Source organism: Notothenia coriiceps, unplaced genomic scaffold (genome assembly GCF_000735185.1).
Source record: "Notothenia coriiceps isolate Sejong01 unplaced genomic scaffold, NC01 NC01_scaffold00037244, whole genome shotgun sequence".
NCBI lineage: Eukaryota > Metazoa > Chordata > Actinopteri > Perciformes > Nototheniidae > Notothenia > Notothenia coriiceps.
The window spans coordinates 2168122-2192821 of NW_011369945.1; the positions used below are offsets into that span (position 1 = coordinate 2168122).

At 38.9% G+C, this 24700-nt stretch overlaps 1 protein-coding gene across 1 annotated transcript; it reads right to left on the reverse strand.

Annotated features, from left to right (window-relative positions):
- Positions 1 to 3919: 3919 nt before the first annotated feature.
- On the reverse strand, positions 3920 to 24385 carry LOC104964435 (feline leukemia virus subgroup C receptor-related protein 2-like). Its single transcript, XM_010793216.1, has 11 exons — positions 23430 to 24385; positions 18247 to 18388; positions 15509 to 15649; positions 14068 to 14135; positions 13465 to 13568; positions 12290 to 12400; positions 10528 to 10633; positions 9617 to 9728; positions 7553 to 7608; positions 6098 to 6246; positions 3920 to 4618 (listed from the first exon to the last, which is right to left on the reverse strand). Exons 1-10 carry the CDS (start codon positions 24006 to 24008, stop codon positions 6166 to 6168), a joined length of 1500 nt encoding a protein of 499 aa, XP_010791518.1. The 5' UTR covers positions 24009 to 24385; the 3' UTR covers positions 3920 to 4618; positions 6098 to 6165.
- Between the last annotated feature and the right edge of the window lie 315 nt (positions 24386 to 24700).

Here is a 24700-nt window from a genome sequence, read left to right on the forward strand (position 1 = left end):
AAGTAAATTATGTTATGTAGAACAATGCTACCACCTTGTGGCCAAAAGAGGTATTTCAATTCCTGTAATTATTTATCCAATAGACTCTATTGGATAGAGCTTTTCTCACTATAGCCTCAATAGCTAAAGCAGGAAAAAATAAACAAACACAACACAGATAACTCGTGTGTTGTCCTCACCTCGTTAAAGCATCTTGATCTTCATGCACCAATACTTCCTCCCCCCCAATCTGCTCCAGATTTGAGTTTCTCTGATGATTCATCTTTACATAATGTAATCCGTCCACATGGCCTCTCTGTTCCACCTTTAGTTTTAAAAACACGTTGAGTTTATGAGGCTTAGCAACAGCAGACAGTCCTCACACACACTGAAGGTAAAAGTTCCTGATTAACTGGGTGGGGACCCCATCACGTTGAAAATTAGCATTTTAGCATATAACCACACCCAGAATGCTGTTTGTCACAACGCCGTAGTGTGCTTGATTTGCGTCACTTAGCGTGCTCGGCGGGCGGCGCATTAAGTGATAAATAGGTAAATGCTACTTGTTTTACTTTATAAACTATGCAGAGGAACAAAAATGATTAACCTTAATCCGTTATGATTTCTTTTAAAGGGGACCTATCATGCAAAATGCACTTTTGTATGTCTTTTATAAATATGTGTCGCCGGTGTGTCAGGGAACTCACGCAGCGTCAGAAAAATAAAACCCCTGCTCTTTTCCTCCGTACCCAAATCTTTTAAAAACGGGGGTACAACGAGGGGATACAGATTTGCTGCAGATATGACATCAAATCGGCGGCGGACCCACAGAAAGTTGCTATCAGAAACAATGCCTGACGTGTTTTGGACGTAATCTCGTCTTCAGCAAGCCTCGCTAACAGTCAGAGCTAACCTGTACTATGAGGGCCGTCCCTGGCCAACATGAAGCCCCACGCAAAGTTATATGATGAGGCCCTATGTTTCGCTAGCGTCGACGGGGACGGGGGTGCTAGTGGAGCCAACCCCCTGTTTTTTCTTTAGCCCCGGACAATTCTCCCTCAATAATATAATACATTAACTGTGCTTTACCTGAACCTCATCATGACTCTAGAGAGGACGGGAGGATTGTAATTTCCTGTGTTCAGTGAATGCAACAGGCAAGACACCAGGGGGGTATACTACGAAGCAGGATTTTCGCTTAGCCGGCTAACTTCAGGGAAAACTCGGGGTTTCCGGTCCTACGAAGCTGTTTCTCTTTTTAACTTATGCTGTGCGGCTAACCTGCCCCGGAGCAGGCTAAGAGCTCAACTCAGTGAAAGCACTGCCTGCTGACCAATCAGAGCTCAGTGTGCGGAGTTTAAAGCGATCTAGTCATATTACAGGAGAAAGGAAATACAGAAAAGCTGCCGTTGCAGGAAAGACGGAAAGAAGGTGCAACTATGTGGCTTTTATCCTGGATAAAGTGTTTAAGTAATGGATGTTTAAAGTTTAATGTCTCCATATATTTGTCTAATATTATAGTTTACTTTTCATTCAGGAAGTATGACGCTGCGCTGTCAGTACGCTTCTCCATGTTTGTGATTGGTCGAATGCTCCAAATACCACCCCTTTCATGTGAACGCGCACCTAACTAGATAGGGCACGGCTGGCTTGAGCGATCCACTTGATAACCCGCGTCGTAGGACCGTTTAGCGAGAGCGCGTATGTTTTGGATTAGGCCAACCGGCTAACTCAAACATATCCAGGTTTTAGTGGTCGATTGCGATTTTTTGTGTTGTAATATATATAACTAGTTTCAAAGTAAATTATAGAGACCGAATCGAATGGGCGTGCTAAGTTTCATTGCAGTTGTTGCACATAAATACGAACGAATGTACAAGCGTATTGAAACCTTCAATTGACTGTAAATGTATGTAACAAATGGGACCACGTTCACCACCGAGACCCCAACAACAACAACAACACACTCGGTGTGACACTTCTTAACCAGAAAAAATTCTTAAAAAACACACAGGTAGAAGTTTTGAGTCAGGGCTCGACTGTCAAATTTGTACACAGTGTCACTGCCACCAGACCCCCCATATGATGCTTCGANAAGGCAAAGTATTTGCTAGATTACAAGGCATTGAGGATGTTGTACTGTTCACTCATTTTGCCATTTTTCATTTATTGTATAGAAGTGTGGGGCAACACGTATATGAGCAACATAAAGCCATTGTCAATATTACAGAAAAGGGCAGTACGAATAATTCATAAAGCTGACTCAAGAGAACACACCAACAGACTGGTTTTGAAGTCAGGACTCTTGAAACTCAAAGACATAGCTGAGCTGCAGACATCAGTAATGCTCAGGGCAAAAAGCAGAATGTTACCAGCATATTTACAACAGTTGTTTGTTTTTGGATCAGACAAGGAAGAACACAGAAGGAAATTAAATTGTAAGCATCCATATGGAAGGACTACTCTTAAACAAATGTGTATTTCGGTGGTTGGTGTACAATTGTGGAATTCTCAACAAAAGGATCTAAAGAATTGTATTTGTATTTATCAGTTAAATAAGTTGTATAAATTAGGAAAGATGGGACTATATGAAGCAGAATGTGAATAAGTCTATGTACTCTGGTCCTTCATGTTTTTGATGTCTTTGATGTGATGTCTCCTCTGTATTTGCTGGTCCCATTGCCATTGTTGTTATTGTTATTATTATCATCATGCGTCGCTTTCCACCTTCTTCTCCAGTAGGACTCAGATGAGGGTGTTGCACTTTTCTTTCTCTTTTCCTTATATATGTGATGTTTTGGTCTTGTTTTGTTTCTTTCCGTTAACCGTCAAGTGGGAAATAAGTATTTTTTGTTGTGTGTTTCTCTTAGTATCCTAAGATACTGTTATGTTTGGCTGTGAGAATTTTTTTTTATTATTATGAAGGGCAGACCATCTATTTGTATTTATTTTTGTTTTTTTTAGAAAGGGGCAGGTCACATAAGATTTTATTCTTCTCCCTGCTCCTTTTCGCTCAATGGTAGTCATGTTTTGTGGCAATTATTGTACATTTGGTTTTGCGTACCATGAGCGGGACAAATACAAATGAAATAAAAATGAAATGAAATGTATAACTGTATAGTATCTTAATTATTTAAAATATAAGGTGACTAAAAATGGCAACCGTATTTTCAGTTTTGGCAACCAAAAGCTGATGCCTCACTTTTAAAAGTTAGCATTGAGCCCTGATAAGTTAATTAAGTAAAGGAAATTTGCTAATTCAACCCTTATAAAGACTTTACTGTATCAAATGTAGGTCAGAGGTTGCCAAACTGGGTAAGGCCTATAAACTGTATAAGGGTTGGGCCCCTCCTATAGAATGTATAAGGGTTGGGCCCCTCCCTCCCAAGTTGAAAAGATAATTTCAGAGGGGTCACAACATAATAAGTGGGGAAAGAAAGAAGAAACACTTAGAGGGACATTTCAGCCTTTAATGTAACTCCCAAGAACGTATACACATCTAAATTGTAAGGGATGTTGTATTGAATCCTGTGTTCTTTTACACTTTAACATCCTATTTTCAATGGTGAATGGTAAATGCAGCTGTCAAATAAAGTTAATGACAACATTATTTTCCTTGGAGATGAAGTTGATTAGAAGTACTTGCTAAAACATAACTACAATTACATCAATGTACTTGAATGTACTTTGGTACCATTCACCGTTATTTTACAGATTTTATAGATACAGTACCTATCCTTTATCATAATAGCCTTTTATTTTGTAAATATCAATGTAAACACTGTTCAAGAGTAAGATGTTCCTCCTAAACAACTCATTTTGTATTCACCAAATCTATTAGAGAAGAATGCTGCAGTGTGTTTCTGTGTTTTTCAGTCAGGTTGTCTCACCTTGACATCTATACAATGTGACACAAAGCATGACACCAAATGACAAAAAATAATTTTATAAAACAGTTTTATTTCACATGAAATAAGTAAACATGCATGGTTTTACAAATAATATCTGTCATGAATGTTATCCCTCACTTTGGACTGTGTGAATTATTTAATCATAAATACATTCTATCAACATCACTAATGAATACCTGGACACTGTATTTACATGATTAATTGTTTATGCAATAATGAAATTAGTCACTTCTTTATAGAACATTTACCTATACAACCTATACACAATCAAGTGTACACCTTTTAAAATAGTGACAGGTAAAATTGTCAAGGCACAAACAAACAAGTCACAGATTTTTCTTGCAGATGTAGTGAGAGAATTCAAGTAACAATTAAAAATAACAATAACAGTGGATTTTATATGCTGAAATTGAGCATTAAATATCCAATATAATTCAGATTTTTTTTTTTTATAAATAGTTAATACAACATTGTACAATGTACATCTAACTCTTCTTAGAAGGGAAGTGGGATTCAATACTTCCTAATAGAGTTGATATATCTCAGTATGTTACACTGTAACAGGAAAGGAGATCATGGTCATTTTCAAGGCTTTTACTTTAGGTGTGTGTGTGTGTGTGTGTGTGTGTGTGTGTGTGTGTGTGTGTGTGTGTGTGTGGCCTCTAAAGCTTAGCTTCTTCGATGATAGGCGATGCAGCCACGCTCCCATTGGGATAGTCGGAAGGTCCCTATCAATCAAAACAACAAGTCAACAGAGTTATGGACTCAACACAGAAGTTGTTGTTTTTCTCTGTAGATTTTAGGTAGGTAAGGGAAGTTCACCCCTAAACAAAGACAACTGTTATTTATTTAGATTGTCTTGATGTGAGTTTGATTTTTGGAGACATTTTATCTAGAATGTAATGGCACCGAGCGTTGGTTCTCCAAGCACCAAAATACATTTCATATATTTCTGCTGGACTACACCTCCAAATGAATCACTGTGAAGAAAGCGTGAATCTGCTCACGGGAAAAACCATGTGACAGAGCGAAATGTAAACATTAATGGCGTCCTTCTCTGCTGAAATGTAATCTTAGCTCTCAGAAAGAATCTCATATATTCGAGTTCCTTCTGTACGGTGATATCGTAAAATAAACTACTCACAACAAGTTCTGCACATTATCCTAAGTAACTGGGTCAGGAGATACAACAATTACTAAAGTTAGAAAAGAATAACTTGTTTTGTTTTATTTAGGGGTGAACTATCCCTTTAGGTCGGAATGGGTGCAAAATGACTTACATTTGAAAGATACACTCTTAACAAAGAACAAAACAATGTAAGCTGCTTCGTTAGCTTCAGAAATAGGATTGCTTCTGTGTATTTGAACTATGTTTTAATTGAAAGATCTTGATGAAAAACAGCGCAAGTTACAGAAAACATGCCAGATGAAAAACACACAAATGGACAAACAAAAGCACATAAATTGGCCCTTGTCACATTAGACAGTTTGGCATGTCGTAGCAAGCACGGGATATTAACATTAATGTAATAACATTGCATTGTCTTCATGGAATGGCTTTACACACACAGTAAAAGTGCATTGTTTCTTGTAGTTTCAGTGAAAGCCATCCGTACACTTTATAAAATATATCACTGACTGGCTCACTGGAGTTAATCCTACAAATCTGAGCTAGCCGAGAGATTTCCTTCTCAGAGAGTTTTAAAGGCACAAAAACAACTTCACTTGTTGATTTTCTCATAAGCTTTTAATCCCTACCATTTATTTTCTACCCCCTGCATGAGAACACATCTCACTCTGTCTGCCCCAGAAACCCCAGGTGAAGCAGCCAAGTGGAATTCAGCCACTAATAATTAAATAATTAAAAACCTGTGCTTTACATGCCAACATGTCTTTCAGAAGAACGCCTGTATATGAATACGTAATAAAATCACACATAAATAAATAAGGCCATAGTTTCATTAACAAAGCTATCATAAATTAGCTCAAATTGTTTTGTATGGACATGCATGTCTCCTTGGTATCATTGAATATAATAATCTAGAACAGGATTAGTGAGAAAATAAAAGGTTTCATATTTACATGAAATTGTGAATTTGATTTAGAGTAGTTGGAAACAAAGGGACAGAACGAGCAGGGTGAACAGGTGAAGGGTGTGCAGTAGGATTGTGATTTCCGGCAGTGTGTGCTGATTGCTGAGCTCCTACCTTAGTGCATCTGCATGTCGAGCTAAGATTTGAGAAGATATTTTTGTGGAAGCAGAAAGGTACATTGATCAGGCTTGTGAAGGGGGGGTCAGTGGATTGGAGATTAGCGTTGTGGTTCCGTAGTCTTGTCCTGACATCTGCTTCGCCGCCTAAAACAACAGCTACTAATCACTTCTTATTCAGAGTTTATAGAGGAGTGAGTCTTCAGTCCAGGATGAAGTTTCTGCGACACGATCTGATCCATCAGGCAGTTTTGTCATTAACCCCAGTCAATTCTTGCTTTTCCCCAACTACTGATTGAGTTTGTAACAATGCTTCCATTTTTGTATAGCTGAAGCCTGAGAGGTATTGAACATGCTAAGGTATTAGTACAAAGTAATTGTTCACTAACTTTTAAGTCAGGAGATATCACGTTCACATATCTGTCTATTAACTGTAAGACACTTAGCTTAACTTAGCTTTAGCTTTGATTAGCTTAGCTTTGCTTAATCTAACTTTGCTTAGTTCAGCTTCTAGACAGAACATATTTTTGGCATGTAAACCAACATAAAATGTTGAATTGTTGTACTGATTTAACAAACAAGCTATAATTGGTTACGTAGTTGTTTAGTAGGTTTTGTTCCAAGATCAGCCTGTTTCCTGTCTTTGTGCTTTGCTAAGCTAATCGTCCCCTGGCTTCAGCCTTGTATTTAAAAGTTATGAGCGTTGTATCGATTTTCTCATGTGGCTCTCCACCATCAATTGAATTTCCAATAACATGTTTAGCTTTTTCTGTTCATTACTTGTTTGCATCATTTGTGAGGAATTTGACTTATTTCCTGTCACCAGTAACTTCACCTTGGAGCTTATAGACTCACTCAGACATCAACAATGATTTTCTCTGTAGTCCTGTCACCTCCTTAGAGTAGCATTGCTTTGGTTGAATTCAAACATTCTCAAAATGTTGCTCTTGTTTTATTGGAGGTAATCTGTCGTTTTTTTTAACCTTGTTTGTCTTTTTTTAAATCAGGTTATTTCCCAAACAACATACTCAAAGCAATGCTACCAGAGGTTGGCCGGTAACATCGAGGTGAAACAGAAAAAAGACATGATTTATGACAGACATAGTGCCGTAGAGAGACAGTAATCACGTAACAAAATATTTGTACAGACACAAAAATGCAGGCCAAGACAAAGGTAGACAGACACAGGTTAGTTATTTCTGGAGCAACACAAGACACACATGTGACTTTTGACCGCATGCCTTCCATGCAAACCTATGACAAGCAAACAAATAACACATAGGTCTTTTTTTCACGGCAGATATTTTTGACTTCATTTTGTTCTTTATGTCTGTGCTTCTACTGTCAAAACATCTTCCATGAAAAAAAAGGATTATACCAAACCATAATTACAACCACCATTGCTCCACTACATTATATCCCCAACACCTTTTTTTATATCTTTAACACTTACTGCTGCTTTTGCCAACATGTTTGCCTTTTGTCTCCGCAGATCAGACTTGATTAGGCCTGCAGAGAAAAAGAAACATAACAAGTTAAGCCTGTATGAGGTCATTATAGAACAACAAGTGTAGTTGAAGGACATGATGTAATACAAGTAAGCATCCCGTAGGGGGCTCTTTTCAGGTTTATATTTTGCAAGAATAAAAATGCAGTATGACTAGTCATGCATCCTAACTTAGCCTCACACTTTGCATTGCAAAACGATGGAAAAGGTTGCAACATAATCATCATCCTCAATTTTTACTTAAGGAGAATTTTTCCCAAATTGATCAGCTATAAAGCTCTTAATAACATTAAATGTCGCGAGTCTACTCTACAGTATATCACAAAATGGGATTTCAGTTCATAAATATGTTCCTTTTCTTGTGTGATGACACAACAAGTAGTCTACTCATGTCTGCAATGCTGGGAAAATTAAAATGATTAACTATATGATAGCAGAAAGGTCTCATTAAATAGTCTTCCAGTATTTTTCTAGTGTGCAACATTGTAAGCGCTTCAGTAGCCTTCGCATTGAGCACAAGTTCTACATTGGCCCTCAATTAGCCCTTCAAAAAAAAAAATGGCCTTGTTTTCACTGAAGCATGAAGTCTCACATTTAACACCTGAAAATAAGCTGCAACCGTTTGTATGTATTTCAGTGTGCATGTGCAGCGTTTCACACTGTATGTTAATGACCTTCAGAGTAAGAGTTTTCCATTACTTAGTCCAGTGTTTTTCAAAGTGGGGGCCCCGACCCCCCGGGGGGCCACCAGGGGGCACCAGGGGGGTCACGCAAAGTTTGAGGGAAAGGGGAATTTCTTTCTTTTTTTAAAGTTACATTTTTTTTTTTGTAGATGTTATTAATTACTGCATATCTATCAATATATGTGTCCTTTGATGCCAATCTTTTAATATTTTATTTGTATTAATATTTTATTTTATTTTATTGTTATGAAATCACACGACCGCCCTTCAAGCCAATCAGAATCGAGCTGCCGCTACTGAGAGTGAAATTGAGTATCTGCTCAGCTCAAGTGAGAGCTAGTGAAAATTTCGCTCTGCAGCTGGATGAGAGCACGGATGTAGCAAATATTGTTGTTTATAAATATGAATATAAATATGTTAATTGTTAATATTACTGTATTATAATGTTATTAAGGCATAAGTAGCTTTCAAAAATGCTACAAATATATGTTAATTGTTCATATTACTGTTCAAAATTATATAATGTTATAAAGACAGAAATCACTTTAAAAATGCTTTAAAAATATGTTTACTGTTAATATTATTGTTTAATATTGTGTTAAGAATGTTTATAACAGAACAAACAATGAATGTAATGAATGACAAACAAAAGATAAAAAAAATGTTTAGAAGAATAACTGATTATTAATTATTAATACAAATATACATTAAGAAAATGTATTAAGCTGTATGATTAATTAGTCATATTTTCCATCAGAATGTACTCATCCTTTAAAAGAAAATTGCAACAGGGGGGTCCCCGCCAGAGGATAATGCTATATGGGGGTCCTTGGCATGGCAAAGTTTGGGAACCCCTGACTTAGTCAATGAACAACAACATGTTTACGGTTCCATCCTCTGACTTTTGTATCTGCTCTGGCTTTTACTTAATTAAAAACATATACTTTGAGTATAGGACTGAGCGAAGAACAAGATACCAGTGGTAACACCTAAGTATTTACCCTCTGTTTTATGTAACTCGTTCTAAGTAAAGGAAAAGGTACTATAAACCAGGAGGAGCTTCAACTAACATTCTTGCAAGTAATATTTTTTGTGAGTGTAAGCAATAATAAAAACACATTTGCTTTTCTGTTCTACTGTATGTGGATATTAACTTTTAACCCTTAAACAGATCTTCCAAAAAACCCAGTAACCATCCTTTATATTCTTAGGATTCAACAAAAACAGTAACAAACAAATACATTCCTAGCATTGCTGTGTGTGACATAAAATATGTACTTTGCTTTGACTCCACACAGCATATGTTTCACAGTCAGAAAGGTCTTACCCGTCATTACTGTGCCGATTAGAAGAAAAACACAGAGGAAGATGTTTCCTGCCAGAGTGCCGAATCTGTCGATGATCTTCCCCTGGCTGATGGTGAAGATAATGCCGAACACCTGGGCGTGCAAAACATGTAGGAGTAAGAAATAACGTGGGTGCTAACATGCACACAAGCACCCTCACAACCATAACAGATGCTGAACAAATGCTTAGTGGTAAACAAAGGTCTAGTGGTATTGATATCAAATGGCAAAAAAACAACTAGCACACAGCAACATTTTGTAAGTTTTTCACATAGTAGTACATACATAGTTTGCAAGCCTGTTGTTTGTTGCACATATGATGGAACAGTTTCAAGGTCTGCAAAGACCTAACTCCTCTGCATACTTTCGAATCCAAGGTCAAATCAGGATAGTAGAAAAATTCCAAGAGGGTATGTTTTCAGTTTGGTTTGTTTCTCTGTTTGTCAGCAGGATAATGAAAAAATACTGGCTAGTTTTCATGAAACCTGGGGGACATGTGTAGCATGGGCCAAGGAAGAAATCATATCATTTAGGAGCGGACCTGATTTTTCACTTATGGAAAAGAAGCAACTTACTCACTTTCTTTTTGCACAACTAGGAACAACATAAGCAGATGTTCTCACGCTATCTCTTTGGGCTTTGCTGATCTATTATTTATTCTATTCTAAACCACACCTGGACTGAAGCATTCTTTTGTGCACCAGTCATTCCTCCAATTTAATACAGAGTTAAATCCCTGATCAAATGTGATCTTCAGTGATCGTGATGTTATATTAAATGTCTTGTTTCCTTGTTTCTTGTCCTTAATATTTGACCTTGCTGATGTTGTGAAAGGAGCTGCTGTGATGCGAGAAAATGTTACACTTGATCTGACAATAAAGTTGTATCGTACCTGTGCTGAACAGTTGAGCAGTCCGGATGAGGTTCCTTCACACTCTGGGAACGTCAGCTCGACCGCAAACTCAAAGCCCAGTGGCAGGTAGCCTGTCATGAAGAATCTGCGCGCGCACACACAGACACACACACACACACACACACACAGAGAGAGAAGCATAGAGACATACAGTTAACAAAGAGAATCAAAGGTTGATTTGATTCTAGCTTAAATATGATTAATTCTGCCATTTATTTGACCTTAATTCCAATTATACAGCTTGGATAATGTATTTATGGGTAATGCAGAAACACACCTCCCTCTTTATTAAGAAATTTAAACACCCTTGTTTTTGACGTGGTGATGTTTTACAGGTTGTGACAGGTACTAGAACCATGTTGTTCTTCCACTGAGACGAGGACAATTGAAACTAGTATGTTTAGGGAAAGGCTTAAAGTACATACAAATCTGTAGTACATTTTAAATTATTAGATGGGTTAAAATATTAGGGACAATGGTTGTACACACTAGGTAAAAGAAAAGTTAATTTGATCAATAGAATACCAGGAATTCAAGCAGGAATTTAAAGCTAGCTTGAGCTAATTTAATCTCCATTGACGAATTAAGCACTCAGTGAGTTATTTGACCTGTCAGCCTGAGTCATATTAATCAGGTCCACTGGCTGGCATGTACACTATGTGCGCACGTATGGTATGTATATGATGTACGCGTGCCTCCACAGAGAGGGCGAGCTCAAGCTGGAGGGTCAATCTGTGCTGCTGAAGAGGTGTGATGTTTTCACACCATACACAGAAAGGTCAAAACTGGATGTAAAAGTACTGCTGGCTACGATATCTGGTATTATTTACAAAAACAAGATATATATTGTGAAGATATAATTCATGGTGGCTCTAAAAGCTTTATTTTAAAGCACTGTTACTGTGATATTTAAAATATGAGACCATCTTGAACACCACCTGAGTATTTTTACCTACTTTGCAACTTCTTTTTTTAGATTACCACCAGATACCAAAGCAAATTCCTTGTATGTGTTGCAATAAACTTGATTCTGATTATATTAGTACTGTTTGAAATGTTTTGGTCCCATTTTTGTTAGTTTTGGATATTAACCATGTTCTAGGACTCCCTATAATGCAGTTTTAATACAAATGGAATTATCATGATGCAGTAAAGTAATATAATCTAACTATTCAGGATCATTCAGCTCAACTGTAGCCTGTATCAATACGTTTGCATTTTCCTGGAACAGGATCACCTCTGCTCTATGTCCTGATTTGGAGTACAGTGTCTGTTTGTACAGAGGAACATTTGAACCTAGATCCTACTGTGGGTGGATTTGCAAATGCTTATCAATCTAAAGTTGACTTCTGAATAAACACGGCTGTAAATTATTGTTGCAAATGTCAGAAAATAATAGTTACCACAAATTGGGTTGAACAAGTTTTCAGGTATTTTGATTTATATAATTATTTGTTCATATAAGGGAGGCGTGTGGTGCAGTGGGTTGTGCGTTTGTGTTCGGATCAGGAGGTCACAGGTTCAAACCCCACTGCAGTCAGCATGTCGTTGTATCCCTGAGACACTTCACCCCAAATTGCTCCTGTGGGGATTGCCCACAGTATTGAGTATGTAAGTCGCTTTTGATAAAAGCGTCTAACAAGTGACATGTAATGTAATATCATTTCAAGTTGTTTTAACCTTTGACTTAACCAATTAAGTGTTTAGCAAAAATAAACTGTACTCAAAAACAAAAGAATACCCGAGCGCTCCAGCAGTGATGAAGACCACCCAGAGGTGTCCCAGACTGAGTGTGGCAGCAAAGACGATCATCCCCACCAGAGACATGAAGTACACAGCAAGGGTTGTCTGTCTGGAAAAACACAGAAACAAATGAACAACCTTGAACACGATAATCATCATTATAATTATACATTTTAGTAGTGCTGCTGCATTATTGATGTGTTTGTGTGAACTCGTTACTTTAAAGTGGGTGTAGTAGTAGACCATTGTAGCTTCTCAAGGGATGAAAACAATTATTCAGATTTTAAAAAGCAGTGTAATGTAACATCAAAGTTAAGAGTTTTTGACCGCTAGTAGAGCTTTGGAGCAGTTTTGAATGGGTTGTTTTGTTTGTTTTTGGTGCATGTGCCCCAGGATCCATAGGGAATCTTAAAAAATCATGCGATTATTACTACTTAATGTTGAGCTATGACACATGCATAGAAAGAATATACGAATAAATGTGCAACTGTCACCAAAATACAAGTAGATATACCTTCAAATAAGTATTGGTCACAGTGAGGAAAAGATTAACAAAACTGCAGTCAAATGTAATCAAATATATAAAAATATAATGGTTAATTAAAGAAACAACAACATACATTTATAAAAAAAAACTGCCTTTGATAGAAAAAACTATCTTATTAATATCAAATATTTAACAACTCAATAAGAGGTGCGTTTTAGGATCCCAAAATATATATTATATTAGTAAAAATGTGCAAATTAACAGATGCACTGCAACAAAGAATGGGCAACTACATTATAATCAAAATATGTATGAGAGATAAGGCAAGGGAAGACAGTTGGGACTGAAAGAGAGCCTGCGTGTGTGACGCAAACACACTAACATTTCCCCCATATGCAAAACAAATCTCTCAAACAGCGGGGGGCCGACTGTAACCCCCCACAGGGAGGACACTGCTGTCACTACACAGCCAAAAGGCCCATGGGGTCCTTAATATGACTGTGAGAGCAGCATGCAGCACCTGGATAAATAGACACAGAGCAACACATAAACACTAAACAAGAACTACAGTGAGATGAGAAGCGGAATGAAAATAAACAGAACAGAAAAAAAGGCTGGCTAATGTTCTATTTCATTCCCAACACTTGGAACAAACTGTCATTTTACTTTCTTTTTTTTCGCCTTACTTGTAGGTTTTGGTTTTGTCCAACCAAATGCCACAAATCAGGGAGCCAACCATCCCCGCAATGACAATGGTTAGACCAATTCTCCCAGCATTCACCTCTTCTCCCTACAAGGTCAAGCAAGATAGGACATAGATTAGTGACCTTACATACCAAAGGAAAAGTGAGGCAGAGATCATTACAAGGGAGTTAAGGGGACTTGGAGTTTCTTTCTACATTCATCTGGTGTCAATCCTCATCGACACTCTTACTACTGAATTAAACAGGTCAGCAGGCAACATCCTTCTAGTCTATACATATCTTATAACAGCAGCCTGTTGATATACTTTAAATAGAGAAAAGCCTACTTCCTCTTTATGAAAGTGAAATATAATTAGGACATTACAACAATCTCTACAGGAAATGATATATTCAAACTTAAGAGTAAAACTTTTGCAATCATGCTGTGCTGCTTTATGTCTGGGTATTAAAATGTTACAGTTGATGCCAATGTGTTAAGAGTACTTTCAATACAAAATGATTCAGCTTTTCATATCCTGACATATCAAACTATGGGAAGTGTAAAAATAGTTTGGGGGAAGACCAGACACAGCAGGCGGAACTTACAGGGTAATGCTCAATGATAATGCGGTTCAGCAGGGTGCCGACAGCATAGAAACATCCCACATTCAAACCTGTTTTAGAGAAATAATGTCAAAAAATGAAACAAAAACATTTTTTATGAAACCTAAAAAGGTGAACATTGAGCTAACTTCCTTAAGCAACTATAAAGGAGTTGAATGTGACCAGTCGAAGGGTTGGCAGTTGTGTCCAATGAACCTAATCAGGCTGGTTTCCAAAACAGAGAGCCAAGCCAAGGATTTCTATAAATGGACAAGTCTGCGTGTCGAGTGTTTTTTCATGAACAAAAGTTTTAGTAGTAGTTCTGACATGCTCAGGAAGAACATAAACCCAAACAAAACCACTTCAGTAATTAACCATTTTGGATGCAAATTGTTGAGGGAATGATTATAAACTCTATTAACATTTAAAAAAGGAAACAGTGATTATATATATTTCTATACTATTTGCAAATAGATCTGTGTAAATAAGCCTTTCATGTAAATATAACTATTTATTTAGGATCACAGCTCAGTGTAACAGACAGGGACAGGTGGCCCGCAGAACAGAGTGTGACAATCTCAGGTAGATCTGAGACCATGTGACTAAAGGTGATATGCAAAGAGTCAAAAGGACAACAGAGACACTAATAATAGTCGCATGAACTGTGGAAATAACATGGTGAGGTCAAAGGTTCCCATAAACTGCTCGCAGCTGTTGGACGTTCTTGCTGTGACTAGACGAGATTTACTTATTTGACGGACAGGAAAGGAAATATTGTTAGTTTTATCTTAGGTTAAACATTGTCAGACTTAAACCAAACTTTGAACTTCTATGGGGCACAATAAATATCATGTCTGTGATTATCTGAGGATGTGTTCATTTTTATGACACACGAAAAGATAAACCTGGTTTAAAAGTATATAATGTCAGGGCTTGTTTTACAATCAGGAAGTGGTCTCCGAACAATTATAAGCAGATTTAGGAACCCACGTGGGGCAGGGTAGGCATGGTGATGTGTCCGGGGAATACCTGAATCTGGTAGCAGATTTCAGTTGGATTGGTCAATTGAACTGGAGATGTTTATTAAAGTAACTTATTAGCAGCTGAAGATACAGATATTTCCAATTGAAGATGGTGGAGACCAAAACAGATCTAAAAGGGAGTAGAGTAGAAATTGGACTGACAGTCATCAGATGAACTTTACTCCAATGACATGATTATGTTTATCTTTAATTGCTGGGTGTGTAATGTGTTTGCTAACAACTTTGCTATATTGATTCAAAAGGTCGAGGTACTGTTCACAACAAGTGGCCATAGAAAACAGTTGTTAAATGATTACAGTGAGAGATTGTACTGACAAAATCAATGACTCATTTTTCAGTTAAACAAATACAAAGAAAAACCAAAGCCCTGCCTGTGGTTGTTTTTCTTGTTTTATACTGACCATAAGTGATGATGAGGAGGATGAAGGGCCGGTTGCGGAGCAGCCTGAGGACCGAGGCTGTGTATGAGTACTGCCCAGAGGGGATGCTGCGAGCTGTGGCCTGGGCCTGAGTCGGAGGAAGTGGAGGTCGCTCCTGGAAGACTGACACATGGAGAGACCAACATATCAATCAATATTAATCACAGTGAACACAGAGAAGAGCAGCGGACTCTCAGACACACAGATTACAATGCAGGTCACAGATGAACTGGGAGAGTCAGTCAAGAACACATACTGTAATTCATAGATGTCATATAACATATATTCTATGTTCTAGTCTATTAATGTCAAACATGATTCATATATTAAAATGTAAGGTTTTTGCAGTGTGTTGGCCATTTCTTACTTCCATGTTGTCCTAATTAATTTTCTCAAACCTACAGAGCATATCATTATATGGTACCCACAACAAGGAGTATCCACAGAAGCACATTATGATATAATGTTTATTATGATACAGCAACAATTAAACCTTTCCTATGGCTGTGAATGTTGCATAGTTTAGGAATGTTTGGGAGTACACAGCCAATTTATCTGAATCTGTGCGAACAACTTTGTCCATTGGAAATGTACAATGTTTCAAATTTCCCTCGGAAAATCTCTCTCAATATATTTGTACTACTCTAAAGCTGCTAAAGTGGGAACTCTCTCACGTGATTGTTTACGTGCTTTAAGCCAACGAAAGGTTACTATTGGACAGTATTATAAGCTCTTTATATGAGGCAAGAGGGCTACTCACTTCCTAAATGTGAGGGGGCATGCACATTCAGAAACAGCTGGGCAGGTCCACACACGCACTCTAAGCTCAACACACCCCCACACTTTCTTCCTCTGAGCATTTTACAGACTAAAGAAACAGTCAGCAAGTCTCTGACCTCGTGAGGGCCGACGCTTTAAGGGCGACAACTGTGATGAGACCTGGTTCAGTCTGTCTTTGCTTTTAAGTAAAAGCCCGTGCCTGCAGGCTTTATGGGAAAACAAAGATGTCTGTCTTTGTTGTTCCTGAAGCTGAGCCAGCATTTTCTCCCCCCCAGCAAACCAGACCTGAGGGTTTGTGTTCAGTAACCTGCTCTAACTAATCCTGTGAAACCAACCTTGTCTTTGAAACAGCCGCTCTGTTATAACAGTGTCATTGTAATTCAGAGAAATTGAAAGTTTCTTTAAAAACGGCACATGAAATGATTTGCACATGCCTATTTCCACTTTCACTGTGGTGACCTTTGGCCGTTGATTCGGTCAGAGGACGGCAGCAGCCAAACTCCTTCATCCACCTCTCTTTCCACACAGTTTATTCAAATCTCTAAATCCTGGGCCGCTGTCTGCCCTGCTGACTCACAGGCCTGTTGCCGGGCTACAGATGGCCCTGCCAGCAGGACAGCCCTCACACATGGCATCTTGCATGTATGTGTGAGGGTGTGCTATGTGTGTGTGAGTTTATGTGTCATATTATGAAACTACTGTAGCCAACTAGCTGTGACTTATCTTGCTGGAATGACCAAGAGTCACATCCACTGCCCAAATGAATCAATCCCATGGAGGAAAGCCTGTACGTCCTATACAGAATCACTGGTTATTCTCAAGACAGTAAAACGTTGTCCTCAGCATTTCTCCTCTATATCTTTCTTCATCTTTATACCAACAACACTGACCGTCAGTCTGAATGTTGTACATGGTGCCACTATGGAATGCCTTCACAAGCATCCTTTTGTGTTTCTGAATGCAGAATGCTTACGAGCACCCCCGCCCTCCCCCATCCTCACAGGACAACAGCTTTTTCATGCAACTTTTGCCTCCTCTCTTACTCAACCTAATGTTCTCTATAGAAGGGTAATACATATTTACACCCTCATGTGTTATTCTGACTAATCCCTTCAGGTTGTAAACTCCCTTCTTATGATTCTAGTCATTAGAATAAACCATGTGATGTCTTCATCGAGAGTGGGACAAATGTCAGATAATATGCTTACAGCTTAGCCTTTTCCTACCAACTCATATCCTGTATGTCACATTAAGTCACGCCACTTCCCTTTATGAGAAAGTGTCATTTTGTGATGATACATCCTCTAGTTCTCTATGACAAATATAGCTTTAAACAAACTATACTGTTCAGTTTGTTCAAGTGCTTCTCTGCCTGTTCAACATTTCTCCTGACCTTCCCTGACTTGTAACACAAAGGCTCTTTTTTATGAATCTCCCCTTAAGGGATGGTTTTGTGTTGGTTCAAACATGCATGTCAGCACTTTTCTTGTCTACTGAATGATGCTTCTTTTCAGAGTAGAAGTCCGCTGTAAATTAAAACCATCATCACGTGGAGCCACTGAAGGAGAAAATCCCACCGGCCTGAGCGAGAAATGGCCCGAACAAAACACATGAAAAAGTCTGTGTGTGTTTCTGAGGGAAAAGGACAAGATGAGTGACGGGGGTGATGTCACCTTAGACCATTTAGACTTTCTATTTATCCACCAACAAAATCATTACTTACACGGTAAGACATGTGGTTTTAAAATAGCATTTTAGTCTACATTCCATTTTGTGTATATTTGCTAACAGAAATGGATAAACCTCCGGAATGTCTAGACATGCAGAAAGTTTGGAGATGACTGTCTGCATGGCGAGATAACACTAGATAGGACGTTTTTTTTAAAACACTACTTTTGTTATGCAGACTGACCCTTGATGTGCTACATGACAACTCTTACCACAGACCACGAGGATGAAGAGTAAGGTGGCAACTGCTGCTGTGATGTAGAACATCACGCTGATGTGGTGAGCCAGCTCGTCCATGTCGTCCACATTCGGCACCAGGATGGGAGGCACAAGGAACCCGATGGCAATACCCAGCTAGAAGACAGTGCATACAAGTCAACACACATTATTGTTTGCTTGGTAATATCAATCAAGAGTTTTTTTTTCTTTTCTTTGCCATTATTGCTACTTCATTTCTGTATCTCATACATACTTAATGGTACATGTGTATTTAGAGGTTACTTTTGCTTGTTTGACACCACTTAAAATGTATATTTCTTTTATTTGAATTATTGGTAAAAAAAAATATATATACATAATGATAAATGTAAATTCATAACCTTAAGCCAATTGATCTTTAAGAGTAGATAGGGTCAGTATTATCAACGGTTAAACACTTTCTTTTGAGTTATCAATGTTGCTCATGTTTAAGGCAACTGAAACATACCCCTTCAAACTAACAGAAAACAATATGAGACAACCATGATATTTTTTTAGTACCACCTAGTCTGGAAGGAACATTTATGTCGTCTAACTAATTCCGCCAAGAATATTGTTTAAACGTTACAAAAGCTAAGAAGACTGAGTACAATGTGGAGGTTTCAGCAAACAGTTAACTCAATTTTCTCTGGACTCTCGCACCAAGACACTAGAAGACCTATGTGTCACTGGAATCCAGTGCAGCTGCATTATCTATTGACAGCTGCCTCACTATGTGGTCTCTGACTTTAGATCATATATTCAGACAAACCTGGTTTCCCACGACTCCTATGGCACAAGCAGTGGAAACCTCTTTCTCTCCAAACCACACTGAGGCGAGGTAAGAGGGAATACCAAGGATGAACACAGTGCCTACAGAGCACATAAACTGGCCTAAAAATGTGAGTAGGAACATATTGGGACTGGCACTACCAATTTTTATCCAAGCACCAATGCAGTTAAAAGCTGACCCAACCAGGATGACATCCCGGATTCCCCTGTTTTTCAGGAGCCACAGGACGGGCAGAATGAGAGGAATGTAAGTGAGCAGGTAGACCATGCCCAACCAGTCAATGGCAAAAGAGTCAATGTTGTAGAAACGCATGAAAATGTTGCTTATAATGCCGTACTGAAGCCACATGAAGGCATTGCTGGCTGAGACGGAACTGAAGAGAAAAAGCATGATCCAGCGACGGTGATAAAGTTTAATCTCAGTTTTTGGGACCTGCTCTGCGCGTTCAATCTGTGAAGCCTGGATGTGTAACCGTGACCCACTGGGGATGGCTCTGCCCAAAGATCCTGGATTCCACTGCAAAGTAGCGAGGCCCAAAGCTCTGTCTATTCCAGCCTGGGAACACGGCCATTCTTCAAGACCGAGTTCAGAATTTGCATGGTTGTCTTTCGAAGTAATGTTTTGTGGCATTTTAAATGTCCCAAAGTGGGCCCCTGGAGCGTGAGAGGTTTTCAGCTTTCGGAGCTTCTGTGCTAACAGCTTGCTGTCCAGTGTGCAAACTGGCTATAGTAGAAAGATGGCGTCCTCAAATAGCCCAGAGAGCAGTGTTGTGCAACTTACTTCCAAAATGTAATACATTACATATTTTAGGTAATAAGTTAAACACCAGATTTACTAATCTACCGGCACCATTTGTTATGTTAACGATGTTAGTGAATTCTTAAAAAACAAAACACCATTTCATTTCGGGTTAAAATGAGTTGTAACTTCATTACTGAGAATTGTAACGGGTAGTATATTACCCAAATGTAATTAGTAATGTGTTACCAGGGCTCGACATTAAGGACTGCCCGATGGCCCGGGCCCGCGTCTATCGTTCCGGGGCCATCTAGTATTTAGCTCGGGCCATGAAGCCTCACCTGCTGGTTGCCCGATCGGGCAATCTATTATACCAGTATCATGCAGCTCGCGGATCCAGTAATGAGTGACCCGACAGTAAAACTAAACATATCTATAACTAGTTTAGGTAGTTTGAGAGGTAATTAAAATATCTACATGTGATATTCTAACCTGAAGTGTGCGTTTTGTTCCGCTCACTGCTGCATGTGATCATGCAGAGCTGCGTATCGACTCGTCAGCAGCAGCTGATCTCTCTCTCCCGTCAGATTAGACTTCACTCGCGTTTATGTCCATATCGATCAGATCCAGCTAGTTTTAGCTAATGATATGACTACCTGCTTATTAAAATACACCGTGACCTAAACAATAAGTGTCGCTATGCAACTGGGTGAGGCCACAAAGTATAGCGCAGCATTATGCATTTTTTTACATGCCCACCGGAACCCCGAGGCATTAGCAACAGATCAACGCACAATCAACCCATGCAGCAGATCTCTTTCTCCACACTAAGTGTTACACATTAGAATTGACTACTCTTGTCTGTCACATACTCTTCTTGTCTGTCACATAAGTGGCGCAACTGAAGCGGTATTGCGCTAAAGGGAAATTATTTTGACCGGACATTTTGACCGAAGAGATTTAGATTTGCTTGCTAACGGGAACTCTGTCGCCATTGTGTGTGCTTCGCGGATGCACTCGGCTGCTCGGGTCTGCTCGGTCAGCTTCTGAATGAGGAGGCATTCCTTCGACCAATTTACAGTAGATAACATTACAAACATTTTTAACAGGGGCCATAATAGCGTAAATAATGTTTGTTTTGGCAGTTATAACTGCATGTAATATTTTCTACTTTTTTACATCTGGGAAGGCATTTGCCTTCAACAGATGGAAAGTGTCTTGACCAACAACTTAAGTATTTATTATAGCTATGCAGGGCATACAAGCGAGCAAACACAAACAAGTGAAACTGAAGAATACAATTGAAATTGTATTGTGGGTAATGTAGGGTAATGTTGTGAATCGAGTGGCCTGTGTTCGTCGTCCATAACATACGCCTGCCCATACCATAACCCCACCACCACCATGGGCCACTCGATTCACAACATTACCCTTCCGTGCGTCATTTCGTCCGCGCATTTTTCAGGGCAATCTCTATTGGGCTCAGAGCCATCTGTAAATTAGCTTAGATGGCCCACAGGGCCATCTCCCAAAATCCTTAATGTCATGCACTGGTTACATTACTGTAACTCCGTTGTAACTCTGTAACTCTTGTAACGCGTTACACCCAACACTGCCAGAGAGAGACCTTACAGGGACTATTGTCTTTACTAGTGTCCTGATTTTCAACTCAATGGATTGAGCCTCTATACCACATGCCTGCATTTTTATTACCATTAGGTCATGTGATGTTAGTATAGGAAATCTCCCAAATCTTCTTAAACCACTCCTCCTGCAGAACCTGTATAGGAGGAGTACAGGTTTTACTATCCTTTATTTTACTCAGATGAAGAATTCAGAAGATTTATATATTTTGGTTTGTAGTCGTTGTTATTGATTACCTATGGATCCCTGTACTATTAAGCATAAGGCCAAGAGAACTATTGTCCTCCAATCATTTTGTTATACAGGTTTGTTATAATACATGTAGATTTTACCACTTATATGTTGTTTATAGATGTATAACTTTTTAGGGCTGACTGCATTGCTACTTCTTTGATGACATACTTTGGTGCAATTTCATATAATGTACTAATATAAATGCAGATCGGTTACAACAAAATAACCAACTAAGCGAATGAATTGAGGCTTATTTTCATGGATAGAGGATATCTTGGGTCAAGGCTGTGAACAGAAAAAGACGTGAAGGAAGGTTTCTCAAGGAATAGGGTAGGAACTTGTCTAACGACCAATGCCTCAAATGCCTCAAAGCTTGAAAGATTAAAATACAAGATTTAGTAAAACATAAGAAGCTCATGAGAAGACTATCAAAAGGGCAGCAAATGTTTTTTATTACAGCATCCAAAAAAAGCCATTTTGTGCTCTGGGTTACACACAGCTAGTTCTCCAGCACTAAGCGATGACTTTTCAGTGACATTTTACTTGAAGTTGATGTTTTGTTGACTCAAGTGTTGTTTGTTCAGCATTGCAAAGTGTTAAATCTAATGCTAAGAGCGTACAATGGGGCACGATGCTGAACTTTTCACTTCTCTTTGGTTATTTGGCTGTTGATTTTAAAATGTTCCTGCTGCCACCAATTTCGACAAACAAAATACTAGTAGCACATTAAGTCAAATGAGCATCACATGTGGGTTTTGTTTATGTGAATTACAACCCAGTAAAAAGATTAAGAAAACAATTTCCATGGATATTGTCATACTGTACCGCAATTTCAAAAGGTAATAAAGTGTTTTTCATTTTTAAAACAATGTCTTTCCGTTTGTATTTAAAATAACTGCTGTAATGCCCTTTTCAATTTATGTGAATAATCTGCAGACTGTCCTGCACAAAGTTCAGGCATTGGTAAATCTATAGAGAGACTTTAAGTTTCTGCCATTGTTTCCTCACACAATATTTGAAGACATACTACACATGCTGGTATCTTATGTCCCTTTTAGGTCCCTAGGTTTTCCAAGTCTCTTGTTATTCCTTTATCCAAGACCAACATTTGAGGAACAACTTTGCCAGACAACTAGGAAGCATCTGCATTTGCTTGTAGCTTCAAAACATACTTTTTTTTTTCAGGTTAGTTTAACTATAAATGGTTCCTTTCCTAAGTGTAAATTATCACTTTGATAAAACAGATTTAGACAAAAATGGAACCTTTTTATTTTTATTTGATATACACTCCTGGATTATCATTTGTATTGCATTAATGTTGCAGTTTAAAAAGGGAGATCTAACTTTAATAAAAATAAAGTTAAAAAAAGTAAAACGTCAAATAATAACCTCTAAAATGTAGTGGAGTAGAAGAAGGGAAATGCTCAGAGTATTATCTTAAAACTGTAAATGTAAACAAAAAGGTACATAGTGGTTGTTTAATATGTATTTTCTTGCATGCTGGTTCCCACTATTATTGTAATTTACTCTCAGCAAGAGATGTTGTGGCTTGAACATACAGTGGTTGCACTGTGGTCGCCTGAACGTGCGTAATTACGCAAACGTGCCCAAACAGATGTTGGGAATGTGTCCGCATGATCGGTACTTAGTGGAACAATAACACATTATTTAAATCAGTGATTAAGTAGGTGAAGAGCTAACTTGATATGCTAACTGACCAGGGGGCAAGCCTGTGTTGTCACAGCCTACCTGACTCCCGAAGACTCCGATGGAGCAGGCGGTGGACACTTCCTCTGAGCCGAACCACACTGAGGCGATCATGGAGGGCATACCGAGGCTGAACACCTGCGCAAACGAGCAGCAGAACTGTCCCAGAAAGGTGACGGCGAACAGGTTGGGTTTGACGCTGGCCACTTTGATCCATGTGCCTGCACAGTTAAGCGCGGTGGCCACCAGCGCGATGACCCGGAGCCCCTTTTTGTCCAGCAGCCAGGTCACCGGGAAGATGAAGGGAATGTATGTCAGCATGTAGATCATGGACATCCAGTCTATGGTAAAGGCGTCCACGCTGTAGAACTTCATAAATATGTTGTTGATGATGCCGTACTGTATCCATTGGAAAGAGTTGCATAGTGAATATGAGCTGAACAGGAGGACGATCATCCAGCGTCGTTTGTACAGCCGGGTGGGCTGCACGGCTCCATGTCCGTCCAGCTGACCCGGGTCTTCGGCGTTCAGCACCGCGTCACCTCCTTCCAGTTTGACAAGGTCTGCCTTGGTCTCATCCTCGTTTTGTTCGGTGTTTCCTATCGCTTGTTTCTCAATCATATTAAACTAGTCTGCTAAATATTAAATCACTGCAAACTAAGTTGAAAGTGGCTGATTTCGCCCTGTTTCATGGGCGAACACCAAGCACAGATTGGTCTATCACTTTATATTTTCACTTAAAAAAAAGTCATAGGTTTAAAATCTCCCAACTGGTCAATAATCGGATGGTGAAGGCTCTAGAACTCGAGTTTGAGCGGCATTTCCTCCCCCGGGATTGAAGTTAGCTCAGTAGTCGAGTTTAAGCTTAATGCCCTGTACACGTTCAATACATTAGAGTTACAGATACTTTCAATGACTGAATATTGTTCTTTCAGTAAGAGGTTTACCGTGTTGTCACACGTGTAGGAGCGCTTGCTGTGACCCTCTACCCGGACTTAAACCCGGTCGTGGGTCAACACAGACACAAGGGCGGAGTTTAAAAACGACTGGTAGTTTTAACACTGAAATCTCACTTACAGTTTGCAACGGTCATGTCAGCTACTTCGTCTGTGAAATCATGCCTGTCTGGGAGTTTGTAAAACATGCCCATTATGACACTTTTTAAAGGGCTTTTAAGTTTAAGAACACTAGAGCTATCAGGTTTTAATGTAGTCCACTTGCCTTGTAACAATACTCATAAAAGGGGGAATAGTTTTAAACTCTTAGTTGTGTTCAAGGAAAAAACGTAATTCATAACCACACAGGGCAGGTTA

Bases quoted from the DNA above. Each gene is read 5' to 3' on its own strand.
- LOC104964435 (XM_010793216.1), bottom strand. From the start codon at position 24,008: ATGATTGAGAAACAAGCGATAGGAAACACCGAACAAAACGAGGATGAG. The intron at 18,389-23,429 runs GTAGGCTGTGAC...ACTGTCTTCTAG, and splicing joins TCGGAGTCTTCGGGAGTCAG to CTGGGTATTGCCATCGGGTT. The intron at 12,401-13,464 runs GTAAGGCGAAAA...GTGTTTTTCCAG, and splicing joins GACAAAACCAAAACCTACAA to ACAGACAACCCTTGCTGTGT.